Here is a 22010-nt window from a genome sequence, read left to right on the forward strand (position 1 = left end):
TTGACTCTCAGAAAAGAATGTTGTTATAGCTAAATAACTCTACCAACTCCATACAACCCCCCTCCCACTTTCCCACCACACTTAAGTGTGGCAGCCCTGAAGATCCAAAAGAAAAGATGGCCTCCAGGATTGACAACGTCATTCAGTAATGAAAATTCCAGTCCCAACTGCCATCATTAATTGGACTACCACTTTTACATTAATTTTTACATTTAACTTGCTGGGACTGCTTTAGGTCTACCTTAAGGGGACAAATTAACAATGATGTGGCATATTTCAGCCTTTCTTTGCTGACATATTCGGCTCGTTCTTGATAAATGCTGACTTCAGACTGAGAATTTGGGACTTGTATATATGAATTGATAGAGCCAGTAATTTTTTTAATCTTTTCTGCAGTATTATTGCAACTCCCTACACATTTCTTCAATTTTTTACAAGTTTTTCACAGACAACTTTTTACCCTGGCATAAACTGGGGTGTGAGCCATCAGGATGACAATCAATACATATGTCAACCTTCCATATGGAAACTGTATATGTGCTTAGATTTCAGAGATTGAATCTGTATAATACAGTATCTGCTATCAAAGTGTCTGTTATGTGCTCAATGATAAATGAAATCCCAAAAAAGATTAAAAGATTATCAAAATAATTGCAAGAGTTGAAACTTCGTTTTTAAAATGATTTATTTTTTAACTGTTTCTTTGCAGGTGTGTGGATGTTTCAAAAGGTTATGATTTAGAAATAAAACATTCAGTATGAAAGACCAATCTAAATAAAGAATATAAGTGGTAGAAACAAACATTTAATGTTCAAGGTGTTTTGAAATAACATTGACTATGAAAATTATATTCAATATTAATTACAACTTTATACAGTACCTATTTACCATAATACTCCACTCTCCTTTGCCAATCATTTTAAATATGTAATTACATTCCCAACTTCTTTTTGCCATAAATCATTGTCTAAGATACTCAGTTATCAGTCATTTTAAAACAGTAGTATCAAATCAAAACTTCATCTATATTATGATTATTTGGAAAACAAGCATTTCAGTAATAGGGGTATTTCCAGATAAACCAGACAATATTGATTTCAAATTTTGAAAACAAAATCCTGTCTTTATTATTTTTACAAATAACTCAAAACAGCAAACATATCCAATATAACCTTTCTCATCCCATTGTCCCAACAGCAACCCTGTGAGGTGGGCTGGGCTGAGAGTGAGTGACTGGCCCAAGGTCACCCAGGTGGCTTTCATGGTTAAGGCAGAATTATAATTCATGGTCTCCAGCTTTCTAGCCTGATGCTTTAACCACTAGACCAAACTGGTTCTCAATGTGCTATCAATCTCACATTGCTGTGTAGCTCCAAGTTGTGCACAGTAAATCTACTGAAATATTATAGAGACCCAAGGATGGTAAATCCAACTGGTCAGGTACATTTTAAATTAATTGAAATACATTTTGTTAGACAGGATGTGGGAAAATGGGCCTGAAGAAACAAAGGCAATATACTGTTTGTGAGACTGAATGAAATTAAACAATGTAGCAGCAAATGAGCTCCTGCAGGCATCAAGCATCAATATATCTTATAGAGAAGGTTATCTATCTAAATAAACAATTAAGGGCAAATGAAATTGAAAGCTACAATAAAGTCATAAGTATAGCCCCTGAGTTAAGTTCAAAGTGGGGGGAGGAGAAAACAGAAGAACGGGAAAAAAAAGAAAGTTTTGTGGTGGATGTAATGGAAGAATAAGTTACAATGTATTTGGGATACTAAACTTTCAAATTTAGAGAATTAAATTAGATTTGGGAATTATATGTATTGTAAAACAGCTAATATTAGCTGCACTTTCTCAGAATAAAGAGCAAGGGACATGTGAGATTCTCCTGTGATACAACTGACATTGCAAACAAAGACTGTCTATTTTCCCTGAGAGCTAGCAACATTGTCAAAGATTTTGAAAATGTTTAAATTTCCACGTGACAGGAAACACACAGTATTATACAGCAGTATCTGTTATACAGTGGACCATATATCTTTGATCAAAACATTTAGAAAGGCGTAAGTATACATTCATAATGATAAAGAAAGTTTAATTAAAGTATATTTGTTTAAGTTTACAAAATACATAAATAATTTACAATATTAAAATAAGTACATCTTTACATCATACTTCAGGTTTTTATGATCTGGGTGGGCTTCTAATGAAAAGCAAAACTAAATGAAAAACGTGCTATTATCTGACATCTAACAAATTCAACAAAGGTATTTAAATGTTTACCTAAATGGGAAACAGAAATATTCACATTGGAGCTGTTTTTTGCCCAGTGTATATTATTTGAGAAACTCAAAGTGTTACTCATCACAGGATAGTCACATAAAAAAAATCCGAACCTAAAAAAGTACAATTAAATACTAAATGCATTTAAACAACAGAGTAGTAGTTTTTGAATATATACATTCTTTGCTTTGTTATCTTATGTTTTTCTACTTGCATGGCATCTTTGACCTTCTTCTTATCCTTGGTTCTGCTCATGTATTACAAATCTTGTGCAAAAACCTAGCTAGAACAAGAGCCATTCTCTTTCAAAAGGAATCTTTAACTATAAAACAATTTGCTTCCAGTCTTATACAGGTAGTCCTCAACTTACAACCAGCTTGCTAAGTGACTGTTCAAAGTTACAATACTGAAAAAAGTGATTTATGACTGTTTTTCACACTTACAACCATTGCAACTTCCCCATAGTCACGTGATCAAAATTCAGACATTTGGCAACTGACTCATATTTATGACGGTTGCAGTGTCGGGATCATGTGATCACCTTTTGCAACCTTCTGACAAGCAACATCAATGGAGAAGCCAGAGTCACATAACAACTATGTTACCCACTTAACAACTGCATGATTCACTTAACAAGGGAGGCAAGAAAGGTCGCAAAATGGGGCAAAATTCACTTAACAAATGTCTCAGCAACAGAAATTTTAGGCTTAATTGAGATCATAAGTCGAGGACTACCTCTATAATACTTTCAGTAAATGTACATTTTTGTACAAGAATGTCTCAGCATAAAACTGTGGACAGGTTTGGAAGTAGGTACTTATAATGCAGCATAGTAATCTATACATACTATACATATATACTTGTCTATAGGAACTGTACAGTTCTTAGACATACATTCTTTTACATTCTTATTGGCCTATTACAATTAAGTACCATTTCAGCAAACTGTAAAAGGCAACAATGGCTTTAAATTAGTTAAAATTTCCAAGTAAATTTCCCCCCTAGTTTTAGAATGGTTATTCATAAATTTCATGGAAACATAAAGACAAATCTGAAAAATATTTACTGAAAAAGCAATTATCATTGGGTTTGGTGAAGCTTACTTGCTAGTAAATTTGTTTTTGCTTACAGTCATAGGCCTAACACTGAATTGGAAATGATTATGCCAATGTGGAGTTGCAATACAATAGGGAACTTCATGTGATCCATGGCTATGAGTCAACCACCTATAGAGAGTAAGAAGGATGACCTTGCTGGAGATTATGCATGATCTGTTGCCTAGGCAAAAGGAGTTGAAGCTTTATTAAGGCAAGAATAAGACAATGTTTTGAAGCACCTCAGGCAAACTAATTCACAAAACAATCTAACTGGCATTATAGCTAATTTCAATAAAAATAGCAAGTTTTACTATTTTCTGGAATTGAATTTTTGGCATGGTCCACCTAGGGCTGATCAAATCTTGCAAATGTGTTTTCTGACTTTGGGGTCAGAAAAACATGAGTAATGTAACTGTGCTAATTTGTTTTGGTAAATTGCTATGCAGAAGTTGTTTAGAGCAGAATTAAATTAATTTTAGAAGAATTTATCTTTTGAGAAATATAGAATGTTGTATTTCCTGGTAGAAGGGATTTTTTTTTTCATTGAAAGTCAACAAATCTGCATTCATAAACAAGCACCTCAATTAAACTATTATTTTAATTGAAAAATAATGATTCTTCATGTTAACTTAAGCTAATTTGTTTTGGTAAAGCAAGGGAAAGTTGCATGTGGCTTCAAGCATTTCACATTTTAGCAAAATGAAACCTGATTATTATAAGAACCGAACAGATATCTTACAATGATTCATTTTCCATATTATCTATAAAATCACGCTCAACATATTCTTCCAACAGCTTCAAAATTCTTGTTCCACTGCTGGTGGGATAGGTGTTTTTAAAAGACTTAGAGTTGTGTGTGTTTAGTAATCTGCCACTTTGAGTTTTAAAAGCAGAGTTTAATGTATTAAAGAATGGAATTAATTGTGCGATATTTGATACAGAATGAAGATCCAAAAGAGGAAAGTCACAGTTTTTTGTTGGTTCATCACTGATATTTTGTTCCTTGAAAAAAATAAAATAAAAAGTGACTGTTAATATGCATTTGCATGGAAGTATTTAATATCAATTTAATATCAAGTATTTAATATACATATATACACACACACTATTTTTTGTTTGATCATAGACATTTTCAACAGTCTATTTTATAAATTATAGATAATATTTGTCATATTTTTGAGATTCAAAATATTGTAGGATGACAAAAGAATTCACAAGAATGACTGTAGAAGCATGGCTAGATATGTTCCACAATCACAGGAAAAACCAAGTTGGGGAAGTAAGAATGAAGTTGGATAAACCACAGTTTATACTACACTCAATCTGAGATAACAACCAGATCTAATGTGTAAGCCATCTGAGTGGCCCTCACAACCTGAGATAGGTATGTAGAAATGTTAAATACATTTCCACAGTAATAGCTAAGCAACCTTCAGAAAACAATAGAGTAAAATAAAATAAAAGTGTTTTCTGACTCGGTCTTATTAAAATATTATCCAAAGTAGCACAATCCATATTTTCTTGAATACAAACTCAGGCTGCATATAATATGTTTATTTTGCATTAAGTATGAATAACTTTGCTTATTTTATATGAATTGGACATGCACTACGTTAACTGTATCATGTACTAATCAATTAACTTGAATTAGGTTCCATAGAAGGATTACTAGATTGTGCCTTCTCAAATTTATACAAATGTTGCTAAGCAATGTTGCTGAATTGAAGCAGCTCTGTTCAATACATGAGAATATTGTTCAAACTTCTTGGGTTCATCTGAGCAGCATAAATATTGATTTACAAATATTATTTGATAAGGAAACTATGGAGTTTCAGGATATGAAAGTAATTTAATAAAGATAGTACTTGCCCCATATTTTAGCTTCAATAAATCCATGATTCTAGCAACATGAGGCTTGCATTCCTGGTGACTTTCCATTACATCTGAAATCATGCTGCAACTCTGCATGTCCACCTCTGGAACAAAGGCCCACCTATACCTAAAAACAGACATTATGTAAGGTACAAAATCTAACATGGTCTAATTTTTTGATCATGTTGATTAACAGAAAAAATTATCCAGTTCTAAAATGCTGATTATCTCATTTGGTACACAGCACAAAATCTTTAAACCTAAGTGCTCTTTAAATTTGTCTACGTATGTTTCTTACTTTTGTCATTTTAGCCCTATAGGAACAATTTTTGCCTTCATTTTCTTAAACCAGAAATTTTCTCTTACAAACCTGAAGAGAAAAAAATACAACCTTATTTCAACATATATTGCTATATTACATATTTGTTATTTTTAACCTTTTTATAACTATATTTGAGCTTATCTGAATTCTTTTGCAAAATAATCTGTATCTATAAATTTTATTTTATGCATTTAAATATATATTTATGGTGCACAGGTTTCACCAGATTCTGAAAGTGACAGAAAAATATTATATTTAATAAACTAATGGAGTGGCATAGTTATGCAGTAGAAAGAGAGGCACAATCAGATCACGTTGAGACAATCTTCAAATACTCTACTATTTTGCTAAAAATAAAAATATAACACTTACATCTGAAACAATTGCATCTTGTCAGATGGAAAAGAAAGTGCCGTGTCTAAGAATTTACAGGCTGATAAATACAAGGTTAATTCATTCTGTTGTATGTCTCCAAGTAACCGAGCACTGCCATTTGATGATGCTTTCTGTCTGCTCATTTTTTTGCTGTTTCTGTGAGATTCATAAAAGGAAATATCAGACTGCAGAACAGACCTGGTGACTTTTTTTAAAAAAAAAATGTGAACACAAACTGAACAATTAAACCCTTTCATACAAGAGTACAAATACAAATGCATCTGGAATTTCAAAAAAAAGAAAATGCTGAGAGTTAATTTTACTGGAACTTAGCTAAAAAAAGCTAAGATATTTCCATTTTAAAATTTACCATTTCTATTTTAAATTTACCATTCCTTTCTTTTCCAAACCAGCCAACAAAATGGGTATTATATTCCATATAATTTCAAGGGGACTCGTAACAGAATTGTTCTACTAGCCCTAACTGTTGCATGTCAGCAGCCTTTCAAAAAGATTTCTTGCACTAATAAAGGAGAGTGTTTGTAGCTCAGGGTTGACATGAGGGGTCCTTGGTGCTTTCTGAGCTTGCTTGTTTTCTTGCAGATGTTTCATTATCCAACCTAGGTAACATCATCAGTGCTAGTAAGGAGTGTGGTTTGTGTCAGTTTATATTCTGGTGGCTTGTCCTGTCAGTGTTGGTGGGAGTGGTCTTAAGAGATTGTTTGATTGGAGTGTTTACTGTTGGCTTCTTTGGCAGTTTCTTGATTGGGGTATTATTTACTTGATAGTTGGTCTGATGATAACCTTGGGAATTAATCTATCGTGATCTGGCTGCTGATTGCTGGTGGAAAGGTGCTTGAGTCTTTTTGTTCCTTTTTGGGCTGGGTAACTGTCTCTTTTGCATTGTCTATAGATATTGTTAATGAAGTCTAAAGTCTTGATCTAGAAATTGAGCATTAGACGTTTTTTCTGTGGTGTATTATTTCTCTACATGGTCAGTATTTTATTACTGCTGAACTGTAGTTTAACTCCCCGCCAATTAACTATTAAGATCAGATTGCTCGTCTTACTTATTTTTTGTTGTTTCTCTTTGTTAAGTGTATTGGGAAAAAAAACTTACTTTGCTGGTTCATCTGTTAGATCTTCCTCTAACTGTAAAAACGTTTGAATCTGGATGATCAGCGAAATGGAAGAGAAAAGAGAAAAATGTATTAGTAAATATTTATTTTTTAAAAATATCACTCATTCTACTATTATTATCATTCTGCTATTAATTATTACTCTTACCAGTTCTGTTACCATTATTGGCCATAAAGAGGTTAGGTGTTGAGGGGAAATTCTCAATAAAAGTACCCTGAAAAAAAGGAACATCTGGGCACCTACTGAAGAAGTGTGTCCAACACGTAGGTTGTCAGTCAATCGTTCTTAGAAAAAAAAAAATTACAACAGAGAAAGGAAGAGGGTAAGTAACAGTGTAATCTATTTTATATGCTGTTGAATGTTCTTAATTCATGATGGCTTACTGAAATACAGAAAAAATATGCAGACTACTAAAAACTCAAGTATGAAAACTTAGTATTTATAAACAACAATAATTTCTACCTAATTAAAACCAGTAAGTACTGAAATAGAAAAGTACTGAAATGTAAGTGGTTTGGTTACCATCAGTCTGATTTATTAGTTAATGTATATCTTTCCTTTCTCTTCAAACAAGCACTGAAACTTTTTAAAATCAAAACTCCTTCTGGCTAAGATAAAGACTGAATTATGAATAGAGCTAGCAGTGAGTATGTCAACAAAACTGATGAATCAGTTATAAGGAAGCAAAGATTTATTCAAAATGATGTGATGTGTATGTTATGCAGGTTTTGCCTTTACCTGCCCATGTTTCAGGAAGTTGTATGAGTTATGGTTTTGCTTCATGATGCCTGCTTTGTCATTCCCACTCACATTTTTGCCTGCCTACACCTGTCTGACAAAGTTTATTTTTTGTATCTCAATGAAAGGCTCAGATGATGTCATGGGGTTGCCAAGTGATTCACAAACAAAAGTTGCAATATTTATTGACTAATGGCCATGACTCTGCAATTTAACTAATATAATGTTAAGTCAGTAGTGAATTGAGTGTGGTTAGCCCATCCTAATGTAGAACTGCAATGGGGAATCATCTACTTTACCCTAATATTGGATAGAAGCCTCTCTTTTTTATTTATGGAGAATAATGAATACAGGTAGTCCTCGACTTACGATCCTAATTGACCGCAAAATTTCTGTTGCTAAGTGAGATATTTATTAAGTGAATCACTGCAGTTGATAAATTAGTAACCCAGTTGTTAAATTAATTGGGCTTCCCCATTGGCTTTGCTTGTCAGAAGATTGCAAAAGCTGATCACATGATCTTGGGAGACAGCAACGGTCATAAATATGAACCAGTTGCTCAGCATCTGAATTTTGATCACATGATCATGGAGATGCTGGAAATATCACAACTGTGAAAAACAGCCATAAATCAATTTTTTCAGTGCCATTGTAACTTTGAACAGTTACTAAGTGAACTGTTGTAAGTCGAGGATTACCTGTATATCTGTGTATTTGTGTCAATAAAGTAGAAACTTGATTTGATACATTCCTAATTAGTGGATTTTGAATCTGGGGATATCAGGACATCCAATGACATTTTTGATAATTCCTGTTTACAAGACATGTTGTACTTACTATAATGGCTAGGTAGGAGGATAATGTGAGTGAAAATGGCATTTATCAAAAAGCATCAAGCTGGAAAAAACTGTTTTACTCTAAAAGATATACAAGTCATCATCAATTTATAAGCTCTATGGTGCTTGAATTAGTTATTAAAATAATGAATGTGTCTCTGCACAATTCCACACTTCCACTGCCACATATACAGAAACTGTTGCTCATAGTCTTTTTTAATTTCATTCTAAAAATTATTTTATCCTTTTTGGTTAATGTTGTAAGTTATATCGCATCCTTTATTTATAACATAAATGAATTATTACTCACCTTGTATCAAAGGAAGATAAAGATGATATTGATCAATTTCACCACTGAAAACAGCAAAGGCTTGACGCTTTAACAGCATTGCCTTTTGTTCAAGACTTGGAAAAAGTTTTAAGGAACTACTCTGCATATCTATAATTAAGAAAATAGATATTAACATATCTATCCCAAGAGTTATCTTAGCCGGTACAAGGAGCAAAATTAAAATAGAAGCATATGAATCATATGATATTATACTGCCCTTTATATGCTACCTAATTCTCTTGAAGTACCTGCTCACACCTTGTATTAAACTGTCAGACCAATTGCAGTCAGTGTTTAAAGATCAGCTACTATGACATCAACCTATTGACTTTTATAGAACTTCAAATATTTCTAACTGATGAACCAGCAAAGTAGAATTCTTTTTCTCTAAACTTAACAATGTAACAGAAATATTTCTAGCTACTATTACTGCAGCCACTCCCTATACCCAACAATGAGTTATGTTGGTAGTAACCTTTACAGTTAGGGTACTAACTACGAAGTTTAAATTTTTCAATGTCTTAAAATGCATATTCTCCAGGCTATTAACGTTATTCGTGCTTTATATTGTTAGTGGCATTTAGTTTTCAACTTTTTCTGAATGTAAATAGACAAAAACTTTGGCATTAGCATTATATAAAATCTAATAAATGAACAAATAAATAAATAGGTTTTGTGTTTTTTCAATTCTCTATTTGTATTCTATATTTTCTAGCAGTTAGCTAGGTAACAATTATGAGAAAATGCTTACTCATCAAATCTTTAAACATAGTTTTTTCATGTGTAAGTAAGTGATCGATAATGGTTCGCCAGCTGAAAAAAAAGTAAAGTTTGGTGTAACTGGAATAGAAACCAAGTATCATGAAAATTCTGCAAATATTTTACATAGTGAGTCTTTGAAACCTGGTTCATATGCTTTTCATTTATGACAAGTCATGAAAGCTTAGGTAAGTAATTTATAACTGATGTTCTATAATGCTGACTTTTTTTTTTTAAAAAAAAAATCATTTTAATTACTATTCAGAGGAGGGTAATTATATTTCCTTTTCGCAACAAAATCATCCAAGTTTCTTGTGGTACCTTAAAGACTAATATGTTTTTCATAAAGCACTCTTTTATGCATTATAATCCACAAATGTATGCTATAATAAATGTGTTCAATTTCAGATGTCAAAAGAATTATATTTAAAGTTACATATCAGATCTTGTATTTCTTTAAAATCACACTTCAGAAAAAAATAGAGGATGAAAATAATATTAAGATTTTTTTCTTTGCACAGTGATGTCATATTCATTTAATTCCTTTAATGAAGGCCAATGAATTTTAACTAACTGGCATTGATTCCATGTGTGACTTAGAATTACAACTGATCTATATGAAACCTGTTGCAATTTGCCGGTTAGTTCAATCAAAAACATGTCACAAAATTGTTTTAAATGTATATCTTACTGAATGCATGAAGTATCCATCTGAAAAAAAGCAGGATCCATAAACAGATCTAAAACATCTTTCTTCCATGCTCGTTTAGTATAGGCGTAGCCGCTTAAGGAACTTAACAACTGAGTGCTAGCATGGAAACTAGGAAGATTATAGGCACTGTAAAGACACAGGAATAAAATGAGCAGATCACATACACATACACATCTCTTACACAATATATCTTCATATACTAAATTCTACAGTGCTGATCAGATAGTATTCCCACTACTATACTATTATATTGTACTTGATTTTCAATTTTTAGTAATGCACCATGCATGCAAACTAGAAATTTAACTAAATTTAATGACTTAAAATACAGTTTAGTAGCATATTACAGAGTAACACTACTCGAACAGTTTAAGTTGTGTTGTGAGGAACAGGGCTGATTATACAACTGAAGTAAACTGCGATATGAAGCAGTATATACTTGATGTTATAAAAGAATGCCAATTTAATTTATTATCAAGTATATTTTTCAGTGTTAGACAAAGGAGGGATAGTCTTCTGCATGTCATAAGTGAAAGCCAGCTACCAACTGCCCAGAGTGCTGGGATGGCCAGAGCTTTGAGGATCGGTTGTAACAACTCCTTGTTTAGCCCCGTTGTAACTTTGAATGGTCACTGAATGGTCTGTGGTTGTTAACCTAGAACTACCTAGAATTGGACTGATCCAAGAAAATGTACTTTATATAGTTACATATACATATATATAATCCAAGGACAAATGGAATTACCTGTGATTGCGTAAGTAAGGAAACACATAGTAGAGCAAGCGTGAAATTAATGGGACTGCTTTCTCTTTTTCATCACTTTGATAAACCATATCCAGGAGAGAAGCAAGTACCTACCAAAACAAACAGGATGTGTTTTTGGGTAGAAAAAAAAAGTACAGAAAATTCAGAATACCCTCAACTTCTATTGTGTGCTATTAGGCTTAATATATCACCTTGATTTTGCTGTGTCATACATTTGTACTGCAAGGTTCAGAAAAGTCAAGTATTTTATGCTTATCACTAGGGAGTTAGTAAAGATAAAGATTCCCCTCGCACATATGTGCTAGTCGTTCCCAACTTTAGGGGGCGATGCTCATCTCCGTTTCAAAGCCGAAGACCCAGCGCTGTCCGAAGACGTCTCCGTGGTCATGTGGCTGGCATGACTAAATGGCAAAGGACCATGGAACGCTGTTACCTTCCCACCAAAGGTGGTCCCTATTTTTCTACTTGCATTTTTTACTTGCTTTCGAACTGCTAGGTTGGCAGAAGCTGGGACAAGTAATGGGAGCTCACCCCGTTACACGGCACTAGGGATCTGAATCGCTGAACTTTTGACCTTTCAATCGACAAGCTTAGCATCTTAGCACTGAGCCACCGCGTGCAAAACCCACACCTATGTTCACACAAGCACATATATGAAAAGCAACAGTTATAGAAGTGCTAACTGCTCTGCTAACAACTACAATAACAAAAACCTAAGACTCACCTCTGCAAGGAGAGTTAGAGCTTGAACACTGTATACTGATGGAGCAGAGGCAGACACAACAGATGATACTGTGGAATGATCTGTGGATGCAACGGCATTGGGTTTCCCTTTATTTTATTTTTTTTAGAATATTTCTTTAAAAATTATATTAGTTACAATGTTGAAAAAGGTACATTTTTAAAGTGTAGTCTTGCCATACATGTTGATAATTTCCACAGGAAATGAAATAAATCTTACACAAACTGAAAATCCTTTTGTTGTCTAAAGCATATATTACTAAATATATCACATTCAAAAATGTAAATAAATCCTGACTTCCTTTGCCTTTGTCTTCTTAATTTGCAATATGTTGCTAAGCTCAGAACTTGTCTAGATAGGAGGGCTATATCAGATGATTTAGCCAACACAATTTCCTCTCAGGTGTATTCTCTTCAATGCATTTGGAGATGAGACTCCAATGATGGCTGAGACTCGGATGAGACAAGTTTTTCAGCTTCTGAATCTGAATCATAACACTGATCCTAATAACTAAGAAAACATTATACTGAAATCAAGACTGTAGGTTTTACTTTATTGGTTATGTTCAGGTGAGAGTTGACAGTTATCTGTATGGACTGTTATAATTTTGAATGGTCTGCAAGCTACCTTGGAGACTTTTAAATCTTGATTCAAAATGATCTTTTAAGGCACGAGTAGTGGCAATTCTCATTAGAGGCTTTGCAGAAAGCAGATAACTTAAACCTGTATTTTATGACATGGGCAAAAAGATTCAGAGTAAATGAATAGAAAACTGGGCCTTGGAAAGTTATCAGGGATGTTTGAATTATGTGAAAAATATTTTAAGACTTTTAAATACTGGCTTACTCAATTTCAGGTAGTTTTGTGTCTGCTTCAATTCTCCCTCTCTCTCTCGGACATATTAATGACAGATGGTTCTGGGATTTTAAATGTTAAATACTTTTTAAATAAATAACCTTTAAACTAATTTTTTGCTTTTCTCCATTTTATGATTTAAAAAGTATACTGCAGGCAGTACTCTGGTATATGCTACTATCAAAAGTTACATTTCATCAAACATTTAGCTTAAGAGCTATATATGTTTAAAACTTGTGTTTCATACTTTGATTATTACCTAATGCAATTTCTGGTTTACTTACCATGCAGATTATTTTCCACATTGGGTTCTTCTAAAGAGATCTGAGACTGAGCTTTCACCTCTAGATTCCTGCTGAGCCAGCTAGTTTGTTCTAGAGAAGAAGCTGCAACATTTCCCACTGCTTCCAATATTTTCTGAGTTATATCCTGAAAGGCAAACAGACTGTGAAAGAAACGCAATCCATACAAACAGATAATAGGCAATGGTGGAAAAAAACAACAACTTTTCCTTCCCTTGCATACAAGATTGCTGTTCTATTGTGAACTTCAATATTGACTGCTTGAGACAGTTATCTCAGAAGTGTGCACGATAGAGCCCACAGACAGCTTGCCAGGGCTTTGGAGACAAATCCGTGTACTGATTTACTAAATTCTGAAAATTCCAGTTAGTCATACAATTTAGATGTTGTCCAACTCTAAATGATTCTGGACAACTTATGTTAATAAAGAACAATGATAAGATAAATTAATAAAAAACATTCAGAAGACTCTGAATTACAATAAAACAATCCACAGCTACCATTTTGCCTGAAGGCCTGGGAAAACAGACAAGTTTTCAATGACATTCTGAATGTGGGAACAATTCAATGAAGATTTTTTTAAAGCAACTATTTTAGCATTGTAGTTTAATCTCATCTATAGCAGGAGAGATTAATTACTGATCTTTCATACACTTTTAAGTTGCTTGCCAAATTTTCTGCATGGTTAAAAAATGACATACTATTTTACACAAGTACAGAGCTCCAAATCCAAATGCAGAGATTCAAAAGATGCTGGGGAATACCTGCAAGTCTTTTTGATTCTTTTTATTCTCCTGGTTTGGAGTTCTCGTCACAAAGTCATTCAGAGTACTGCAGAAAAATAAAATAAACTCAGGAAAATGATCATTTGTGATTATTAGACTATGTACCAAAATGATTGCTACTGTCATACCTGAGAAGCAAAAAATGACCAGGTGGTGCTAAATTCAATTGCACAGATTCCCTCAACACTCCTAATAATGACTGGAAGTTCTCCTGCAGGGCTGAAACTGGAAGCCTGAGAGTGGGAGAATTATATTTCAGTTAGAAAATATTGAGTGTACAGATTTACAAAAAAGAGGGTTATTAGAAAACCCCTATGTTTAACTCTTATTGTTATGAGTTACAAATAATGCATATGTATGTATGCAGGTATGCGTATCTCCAAAGCATTGAAGTACACAAGTTTTGTCAGTGTTTCTTTTTAATACAATTGTTATGTAAATGATGACTTTTTTAAATTTATTTTTTTCTAGAATAGCAGTCTAAGATGCTACACTGCAAGGTAATAAATCATAATAAGAAATTTAATGGAGATTATATCTTAACATGTTTGCAGCTATTTTAACTGAAACATTTTTGTGTCCTTGCAGTATTAGGAATAAAAATTAAATAGGAGGGAATAGACATACTTTATATATATAAAAAATCCAAAGGTGTCAATAGTTGGAATATGTTTGAGGAAGACTATTTACCTTTGAATGAAAGCATTGCAGAATTGGAGCACTGGTATATCCACTAGGGCAGATTTCTGGGAAAGAAAATATAGTGCATTATACTACAGGTAGTCCTTGACTTATGACCATTTGTATAGTGACTGTTCAAGTTACAATGACATTGAAAAAAGGACGTATGACTATTTTTCAGAGTTATGACCGTTGCAGCATCTCCATGGTCACATGATCAAAATTCGGGCACTTGGCAACTGGTATCTAGTTATGACAGCTGTACTGTCCCAGGGTCATATGATCACCATCTGTAATCTTCCCAGGTGGCTTCTGACAAGGTAAGTCAACAGGGGAAGCCAGATTCATTTGATTCAGTGAACAACTGTAGTGATTCCCTTAACAACTGTGGCAAAAGTGGCCATAAAATGGGGCAAAATCATTTAATAATTGCATTGCTTAGCAATAGATATGTTTGACTTGTGATTATAAATCAAGAACTATCTGTATAAATTGTCTGTATAAACACTAGCAGTTAACACTTAAAACTTAAGAAATGTAGCTTTTAATGAAAAAGCTTGTTTTCTCTGCCTGCATAAAAAAACCCCAAGTAAATATTATTTCATCAATTTAGATTAGTTACACTGTTCCATTAAATATACATTTACCTCTTCGCCTTTAATTTGAGAAGGTTTCTTTACAACTTCTTTTATTAGCTGCAGTATAATGTCAGTCTTCAGAGTGCTGAGAGCACAAACAAGATCAACCAATATTAGCTGTAATGCATTAGCTTTAGGAGGCATCTGAAAGAAAAAAAAAATCAAAGAAAGTATTACTCATATTTTTTTTAGAATTAACTAGACGAATGAGAAACATTCAACACACAAGCCACATTGGACCTTCCTAGAAGTCTCATGCATACAGTTCTCGTGTTTTTGTCCATGAAGTCTTCTCCATACTCCACCTCAATCCCCAGGAACTTCATCTTAAAGGCATTAATATTAGTTTGCCAGAGAATAGTGGTTTGGAAGGAACATTTTTATATTTCAATTTCATATCATTCAATTTTATATACACTGAGACCAAGACAGTGAGACCATATGGACCAAGACAAATTCCTTGTGTGTCTGATCACACTTGGCCAATAAAAAATTCTATTCTATTCTATTCTATTCTATTCTATTCTATTCTATTCTATTCTATTCTATTCTATTCTATTCTATTCTATTCTATTCTATTCTATTCTATTCTATTCTATTCTAGTAGTAACAGATCAGATGAAGTGGGTTCTACAGAAATGGAATTCAATGGTATTTCTAATAGAAAGTAAGGAAGAAAACATGATTAACAAATGTTTGCTTTATAATTTGGAGTACTTTCATTTTATTAAGCATGGTTCATGGAAGCCAGGCTCAATGTGTCTTTTGAACAACTGGAGTAAATGAATACTCACTGATTAGAAACATTAAAATACAAGTACTTTCAGTACTTAAAGCTAAAATTTACTGATGAGCATCTACCAAGTTATGTAACTCATAATACATCAAGCAGTTTAATGCATAGCCCCTGTTCGTATGAGAAAGTGTGATTAACATTGTAAGCCACCGAGAGCTTCCTTGCAGCATGATGGTGGCAAATTTAATGAAAAAATAACAGAGTGAATAGGAATATTTTGTGTTGAAAGTTGACTACGGAGTGTTACAGAAGTGGTATATGATGAAAGTAAAGCATGTGTAAAAACAGGTATAACACTTAATGAATGGCTCAGAAGTAAGCAGGGATAAAAATGTTCCCTTGGCTGTTTAATGTCTTTAAATATAAAATATATACTTCTGGTGATAGAGTATGGTGATAGTATATGGCTGAGGATGTGAATATATGTGTACTTTTCTATGCAGCTAATGCTGTGTTGTTGCCTCAGAACTCAAAAGAATGTTGCAGTGAATGTTAAATTACATAATGCAAGAAGGTGGTAGATCTGACAAAAGAACTTTCAATACAAAATAAAGTGGTATTTGACAAGTAAACTTGATGGAACAATTGTTAAAATATATTTAAATGGCAACAAACTACAGCAAGTGAACGAAGACTTATATTTTAGTAGAATTTACTAAAGATGGAAAAATGTATGAATAAATTTTAAGACATTTAAGTGCTGCTTGAAAGATAATAGGTAGTATGCAAGGAACGAATATTTATCATAACAACTGAAAATGTCTGTATATAAAAGTGTTCTTGTGCCCACTTGATTGTGTGGGAAACAGAACTGGATATGTCTGGAGAAAATAAAATTACTTGAAAAAATGAAGCATTTAAGAAGTATGTAGATAAAACAAGACAGATAGAATCAACACTTAATGGCTGATGTTGGTTTCCTCACCTAATGACTGCAATTGGGATTGGCAATTATCGCTAAGTCATGTGGTCATTAAACATCATACAATTGGGCCAGACTTATGACATCAGGTCTGCTGCATTTGTTAATTAAATCACTGCAGGTTGTTAAATATGACGTCACCTGACTGTGACTTACAACTTACTGCCAGCTTCTCCACTGACTTTGCTTGTTGGAAGCCAAGTGGAAAACTCAAAAATGGCACCTGTGTGACCACAGGGATGATACAACAGTCATACATTTGAGAACTGTTTGTAAAACTATTTTTTTCAAGTTTGAAAAATTGTTAATCAGTCGTTAACCGAGGACTAGCTCTATATCAACACTGAAGGAGTAGCAAATTGCAAAAGAAATACAGGAAGGAAGGAAGAGTGAATAGGTTAAAAAGAATGGAAAGACCAAGGGAGTTGTCTGACATAAAGTAGATCAGATTCTGAAAAAGAAGTGAGAAATTAAAAGAAACAAAGGCATTTTATAAAGCACTGTGTAGATATGGTAAAAATAAGGATAATCTGTAAAGATAGAAAGAAATATATTTGGTGTAATCTACCTTAACTTTGCATGCATTCAGTTTCTTCGGATACTATTTGCTAAACCCTTTATGTGGATGGCATAACACTGTTTACCTCTAAAGGGATTATGTATTTGTATGCATGGATGTAATGGGTTTAGCTTAATCTTGGCAATGGAATGATTCACTGGTATTTTGCATTTTTTACCTTTGTTTGATATTTATGAGGTTTTTTACTGCTCCAAACTGCTGCTGTTGCAGCTATTAGTTGCACACCAAGTTGTCCAGTGAGGGGATTCAAGAAGTCTAGGATTTTATTCTTTAATATCTGTTTAAGAAAATAAAAGAATAAACTAATGATATTTTTGTTTCTTTATAGACAAATGCTTGTTTGAATATTGCCAGGATTCTGATCCTGAACTGGATGAAATTGCAGTGAACAAAGCTATGGTTTAACTTTATGACTGTTGAAAAAAAGAAGTATCTGCTTTTATTTATGCAATTAATATTAGAAAAATAAAACTGGAAATATAATTGTTCGATTTAAGTTATTTTACACTAATGTTTTAAGTTTAACTTTTAGAAAAGCTGTTAATCACTTCCACACTATCTGTAAAAAATTCCACATAAAAAATATTATCCCATTATGCTCCAATCCCACATAATGATTAAAGTTTACAGAAACATTCATACTTTTGTTGCTTTGAAATAAATTGATGAACAGCCTTTTACGCCTAGGAAATCAGACGGTCTTTTTTGAGAATCTTCCTTTTTAATGACATTCCAGAAGAGAGACATGGTGTTAATGATTTGAGGAAGCTCTTCCAAAATGGCATTCCTAGCATTTTTTAGACTTGTTGGATCAGCATTAAAACGTGACTAGAAGAAAAAAAATCAGTAATATAAAAAAAGAGCAAGATTTTTATTAATTAATTACATGTTTCAAAATTTTTGACACCAAATATACACATGTCCTTAAAATTTACGAAGTGAGATCACTGATCATTTTGAGATGAATCAAATGAATCAATATTCAAAGAAACAAACCTTCCTTAGATTTTCTTCACCATTCTTGCTCTCCCATAAGAATGAGTTGGTTGCATACACATACCTTTTTGGTTTGGTTTGGATGATCCAGAAGACAAAAATGGCCAATGGTTGTAAGTCCTTCCAAAAGAGTTAAAGGATAATCTGGTGTAATGTTCTCCCTTTTATAATTTATGCTTTAGGAAAGAAAGTTTCAATAAGTAACTGTCCATTAGCCATACATTTTTATTCACTCTTTTCTCAAAGAGAATATATGTTATGGCTATTTAGCCAAGAATATTTTATCCATAAAAACAAACATGAAATCTACCAAAGATAAAAGAAATGATACTTTTTCCTCATCTACGTGCTCCTTTTGATACAACCACTTAATTCAGGAAAGGAACTATGCAATGGTAAAGCATATGCTTTATAGGTCAAAGGATCTCAATACCAAATTGACAATTGAACCAATTGAGCCTTGGTGGCGCAGCGGACTAAAGTGCTGTTAAGTAGCACTTAGCTGCCAGCTGCCTGCAATTACTGCAAGTTCAAATCTCACCAGGCTCAAGGTTGACTCAGCCTTCCATCCTTCCGAGGTAGGTAAAATGAGGACCCGGATTGTGGGGGCAATAAGATAACTTTGTATAAAAAGAACACCCTTTGGGGGGGGGGGGAAAGCCCTACTAAGCAGGTATATACAAAAGTATGAAGGCTATTTCTTAACGCATTGTAAGCTGCCCTGAGTCTCTGCAGAAGGGCGGCATATAAATCAAACCAATAAATAAATAAATAAATAAATAAATAAATAAATAAATAAATAAATAAATAAATAAATAAATAAATAAATAAATTCCTGATACCTCAAGTTTACTCATTAGCAAAAACTCTATATGAGCATTAATTGCCACTAGTCACCCTAGATCAGTGTTTCTCAACCTTGGTAGCTTGAAGATGGGTAGACTTCAACTCCCAGAATCCCCCAGCCAGCAGTGCTGCCCTAGATGATAATGTGCTAGAAACATAATATTCTGAGTAAATATACATACATATTCCTACATCTTATATTATTCTTTTCCACAGAAAAAAAATCAGGCACACTGTAAACATGAACATTTTACTTCGAAAATGTAGAGTACTTCATCCAAGCAAAAGCCTAAAGTAGCAAAACATAAAGATTACAAGTAGGTATTGCCTACCTTGCTGACATTTTAGTTGACATCTTCAGCACTTCATGCTCATATTGATTGACAAGCTCATCCAGATTCTTGCATATCTGTACAATAAATGGGGCTACTGTCCATCCTAACGATTTTCCAAAGTATGGCAAAGAGTATGTAACCAAACCGACCCAAGATGGATGCATGCCATAGCCATATTCTGGCTCCAAGCCTCGAACTACTGCAGACACAAATAAACCTTGAGAAGTTATAGGGTGTGGATGCACATATTGCACAGCACTGATGGCTTCCTGAAAACTAAGAGCCCTCTGCCATTCCTTAGACAGGGCTGGCTGATTTTCCTGTTCCTCTTGAGTCTGCCCAAGATGGTGCTCCAACACTATTAACACTTGCAGAAGTTTAAGTAATTCGATTTGTAAAGGCTGTTCACTCCAAATCTGATCATGACCAAAATTGATAAGACTTTCCTCAAGGATATAGTGTTCACTTAAACCATTAGTCTTATTAGCTAACATACATTCATAGCATTTCTGACTAATATACATAGAAGCAGAGACAGAAAGGAGGACAAACTCTTGAATTTTGCATCTTCCAAGCAAGTTGCGTATGAATTCTATATTCTTGTTCTCTGTTGATTTGGCCATTGTTGTTAGTTGAGTCACCATTCTGATCAATACTTCAACACTTTTCACTTGGACATCTCTATTGCCAAGCACATCTTTGTGAGTCACCTTCAAATAACAGGGATAATAAGAACGCAGGAAACTTAAACACAGATACATTAACAATTCTATTAATAATGAATGGGGACACATTGTTGGCGACTGAATTTGAAGTTTTCCATAGAAGCTCTGGCCCACAAGTGATTCCTGGTGGCGAGCTAAAAGATTGTAGATTAAATTCAAATGAGCTGTGGAACTTGTATCCATGCTAGTGCTTGCTACAGCTTCAATAAACTCTTTAGGATTTGTTTTAAGCACTCCTTCAAGCACAGAAAATGCATACAGAACCCTTTTTGAATCATATGGTTGTATGTATAAGAGGACATGTTTAAAGAGAGCTTCAACCATCTCCTGTCTTTCTTTCTGTTGCTTTAGTAATCTAGTTGTTATAAGTGCTTGAAGTTCCAAATCCATTTCATCATCACTTGAGAGCGATTCTGATGCCCGGGTTCTATCAGAATCGGTACGTACTAAATTTATCACAGCACTTGATTTTGAACTATCAGCAGGATAAACATTAGAAGAACCAGTATGTTTCATACTGTTTCTGTGATCTGCTGAGGCACTATTATTCCCCTCATGGATCAGATCTTGCTGTTCAAGAGAAGGTGAAAATGATGAAGTATTATCACTGTCCAAAGGCCCGGTACTGGTATTGGCAGATTCAGTGTGTTCACTCTCATCTTTGCCCATTTCAAGTACTAATTCAGCATACAGAGAAGGTTTGTTCACAGAGAGTTCATTTTTTAATAGAGATTTCTCTGGGTCTTTTTCAACTTCAGCCCATATAGCTTCCCTATCCACAACTGTGAATTGGTTCTGTGGCAAAGTTTCTTCAGAACTGCTTTCACACAGATCTCGAGACTTCACTGATTCCTGAAAGATGGTCTTCTTTGTATACCAGAGATATATGTCTTCTAAAAAGAACATAAGAGTTTAAAATAAGTATGTTTTATAAACACATGCACATACATACACAAACACTCATATAGCAGCAATGCAAAAGGAAAATACCATGCTAAGGAGGACAGAGACTGAAAACAGAATTACCACTATCATAATGCTTTTCATATATACTGTGTAGACACACACATACACAGTTACTTTGTTAAATCTGAAATGTGTAATTGTAACTTTTTGAATTATTTTATGGGATGCAGCTTATTATTAAGGACTTGCAGCATTTTCATTTCAAGAAAATTAAAGGTTGGGGTTTTTTTTTTTGCTCTCTTTAGGAAAAAAATACTAATGGTGACACCGACAATGCTTTTTAAAAATTATAAATAATAAGTTGATTTAAGTGAGGTCAATTATTCTTTTCTAATAAAACTTTGTAATCCAATAAGGTGAACTCAGTACATTTAGGAGACAAAATAAGCTATAACAGTCTATACACCAAACAATCGCAATAGCCAATAAACTAAAATAACTTGAAAAAGAATTAAATTAGTTATCATGAGGACAGATCTATAAATAATATTATCTGTGCTTGTTAAATAAAATTCTAGGTCAAAGAAAACATCCCATTAAATACGGTTATTGGCAGAGAGAAGCAAAAGGAGAACTACTGTTTGTATTCTTTTCAGGTGTACCT

The 22010-nt window shown here is 33.5% G+C and overlaps 1 protein-coding gene across 1 annotated transcript in view; it reads right to left on the reverse strand.

Moving 5' to 3' along the window:
* Positions 1 to 667: 667 nt before the first annotated feature.
* Positions 668 to 22010, reverse strand: part of DOP1B (DOP1 leucine zipper like protein B) — a 58362-nt gene continuing 37019 nt past the window's right edge. Inside the window, 19 exon segments of the mRNA XM_070944316.1 lie at positions 668 to 4388; positions 5256 to 5385; positions 5953 to 6140; positions 7072 to 7125; positions 7243 to 7379; positions 8980 to 9108; positions 9752 to 9813; positions 10451 to 10597; positions 11217 to 11326; positions 11962 to 12041; positions 13119 to 13263; positions 13901 to 13967; positions 14050 to 14154; positions 14612 to 14667; positions 15250 to 15384; positions 17696 to 17815; positions 18181 to 18366; positions 18599 to 18710; positions 19713 to 21333. Coding sequence (XP_070800417.1) covers positions 4122 to 4388; positions 5256 to 5385; positions 5953 to 6140; positions 7072 to 7125; positions 7243 to 7379; positions 8980 to 9108; positions 9752 to 9813; positions 10451 to 10597; positions 11217 to 11326; positions 11962 to 12041; positions 13119 to 13263; positions 13901 to 13967; positions 14050 to 14154; positions 14612 to 14667; positions 15250 to 15384; positions 17696 to 17815; positions 18181 to 18366; positions 18599 to 18710; positions 19713 to 21333 — 3851 coding nt within the window. The 3' untranslated portion in view covers positions 668 to 4121.

The sequence above is a fragment of the Pituophis catenifer genome, unplaced genomic scaffold, assembly GCF_029215685.1.
Source record: "Pituophis catenifer annectens isolate HBS135680 unplaced genomic scaffold, rPitCat1.0.hap2 SCAF_4, whole genome shotgun sequence".
Lineage (NCBI taxonomy): Eukaryota > Metazoa > Chordata > Lepidosauria > Squamata > Colubridae > Pituophis > Pituophis catenifer.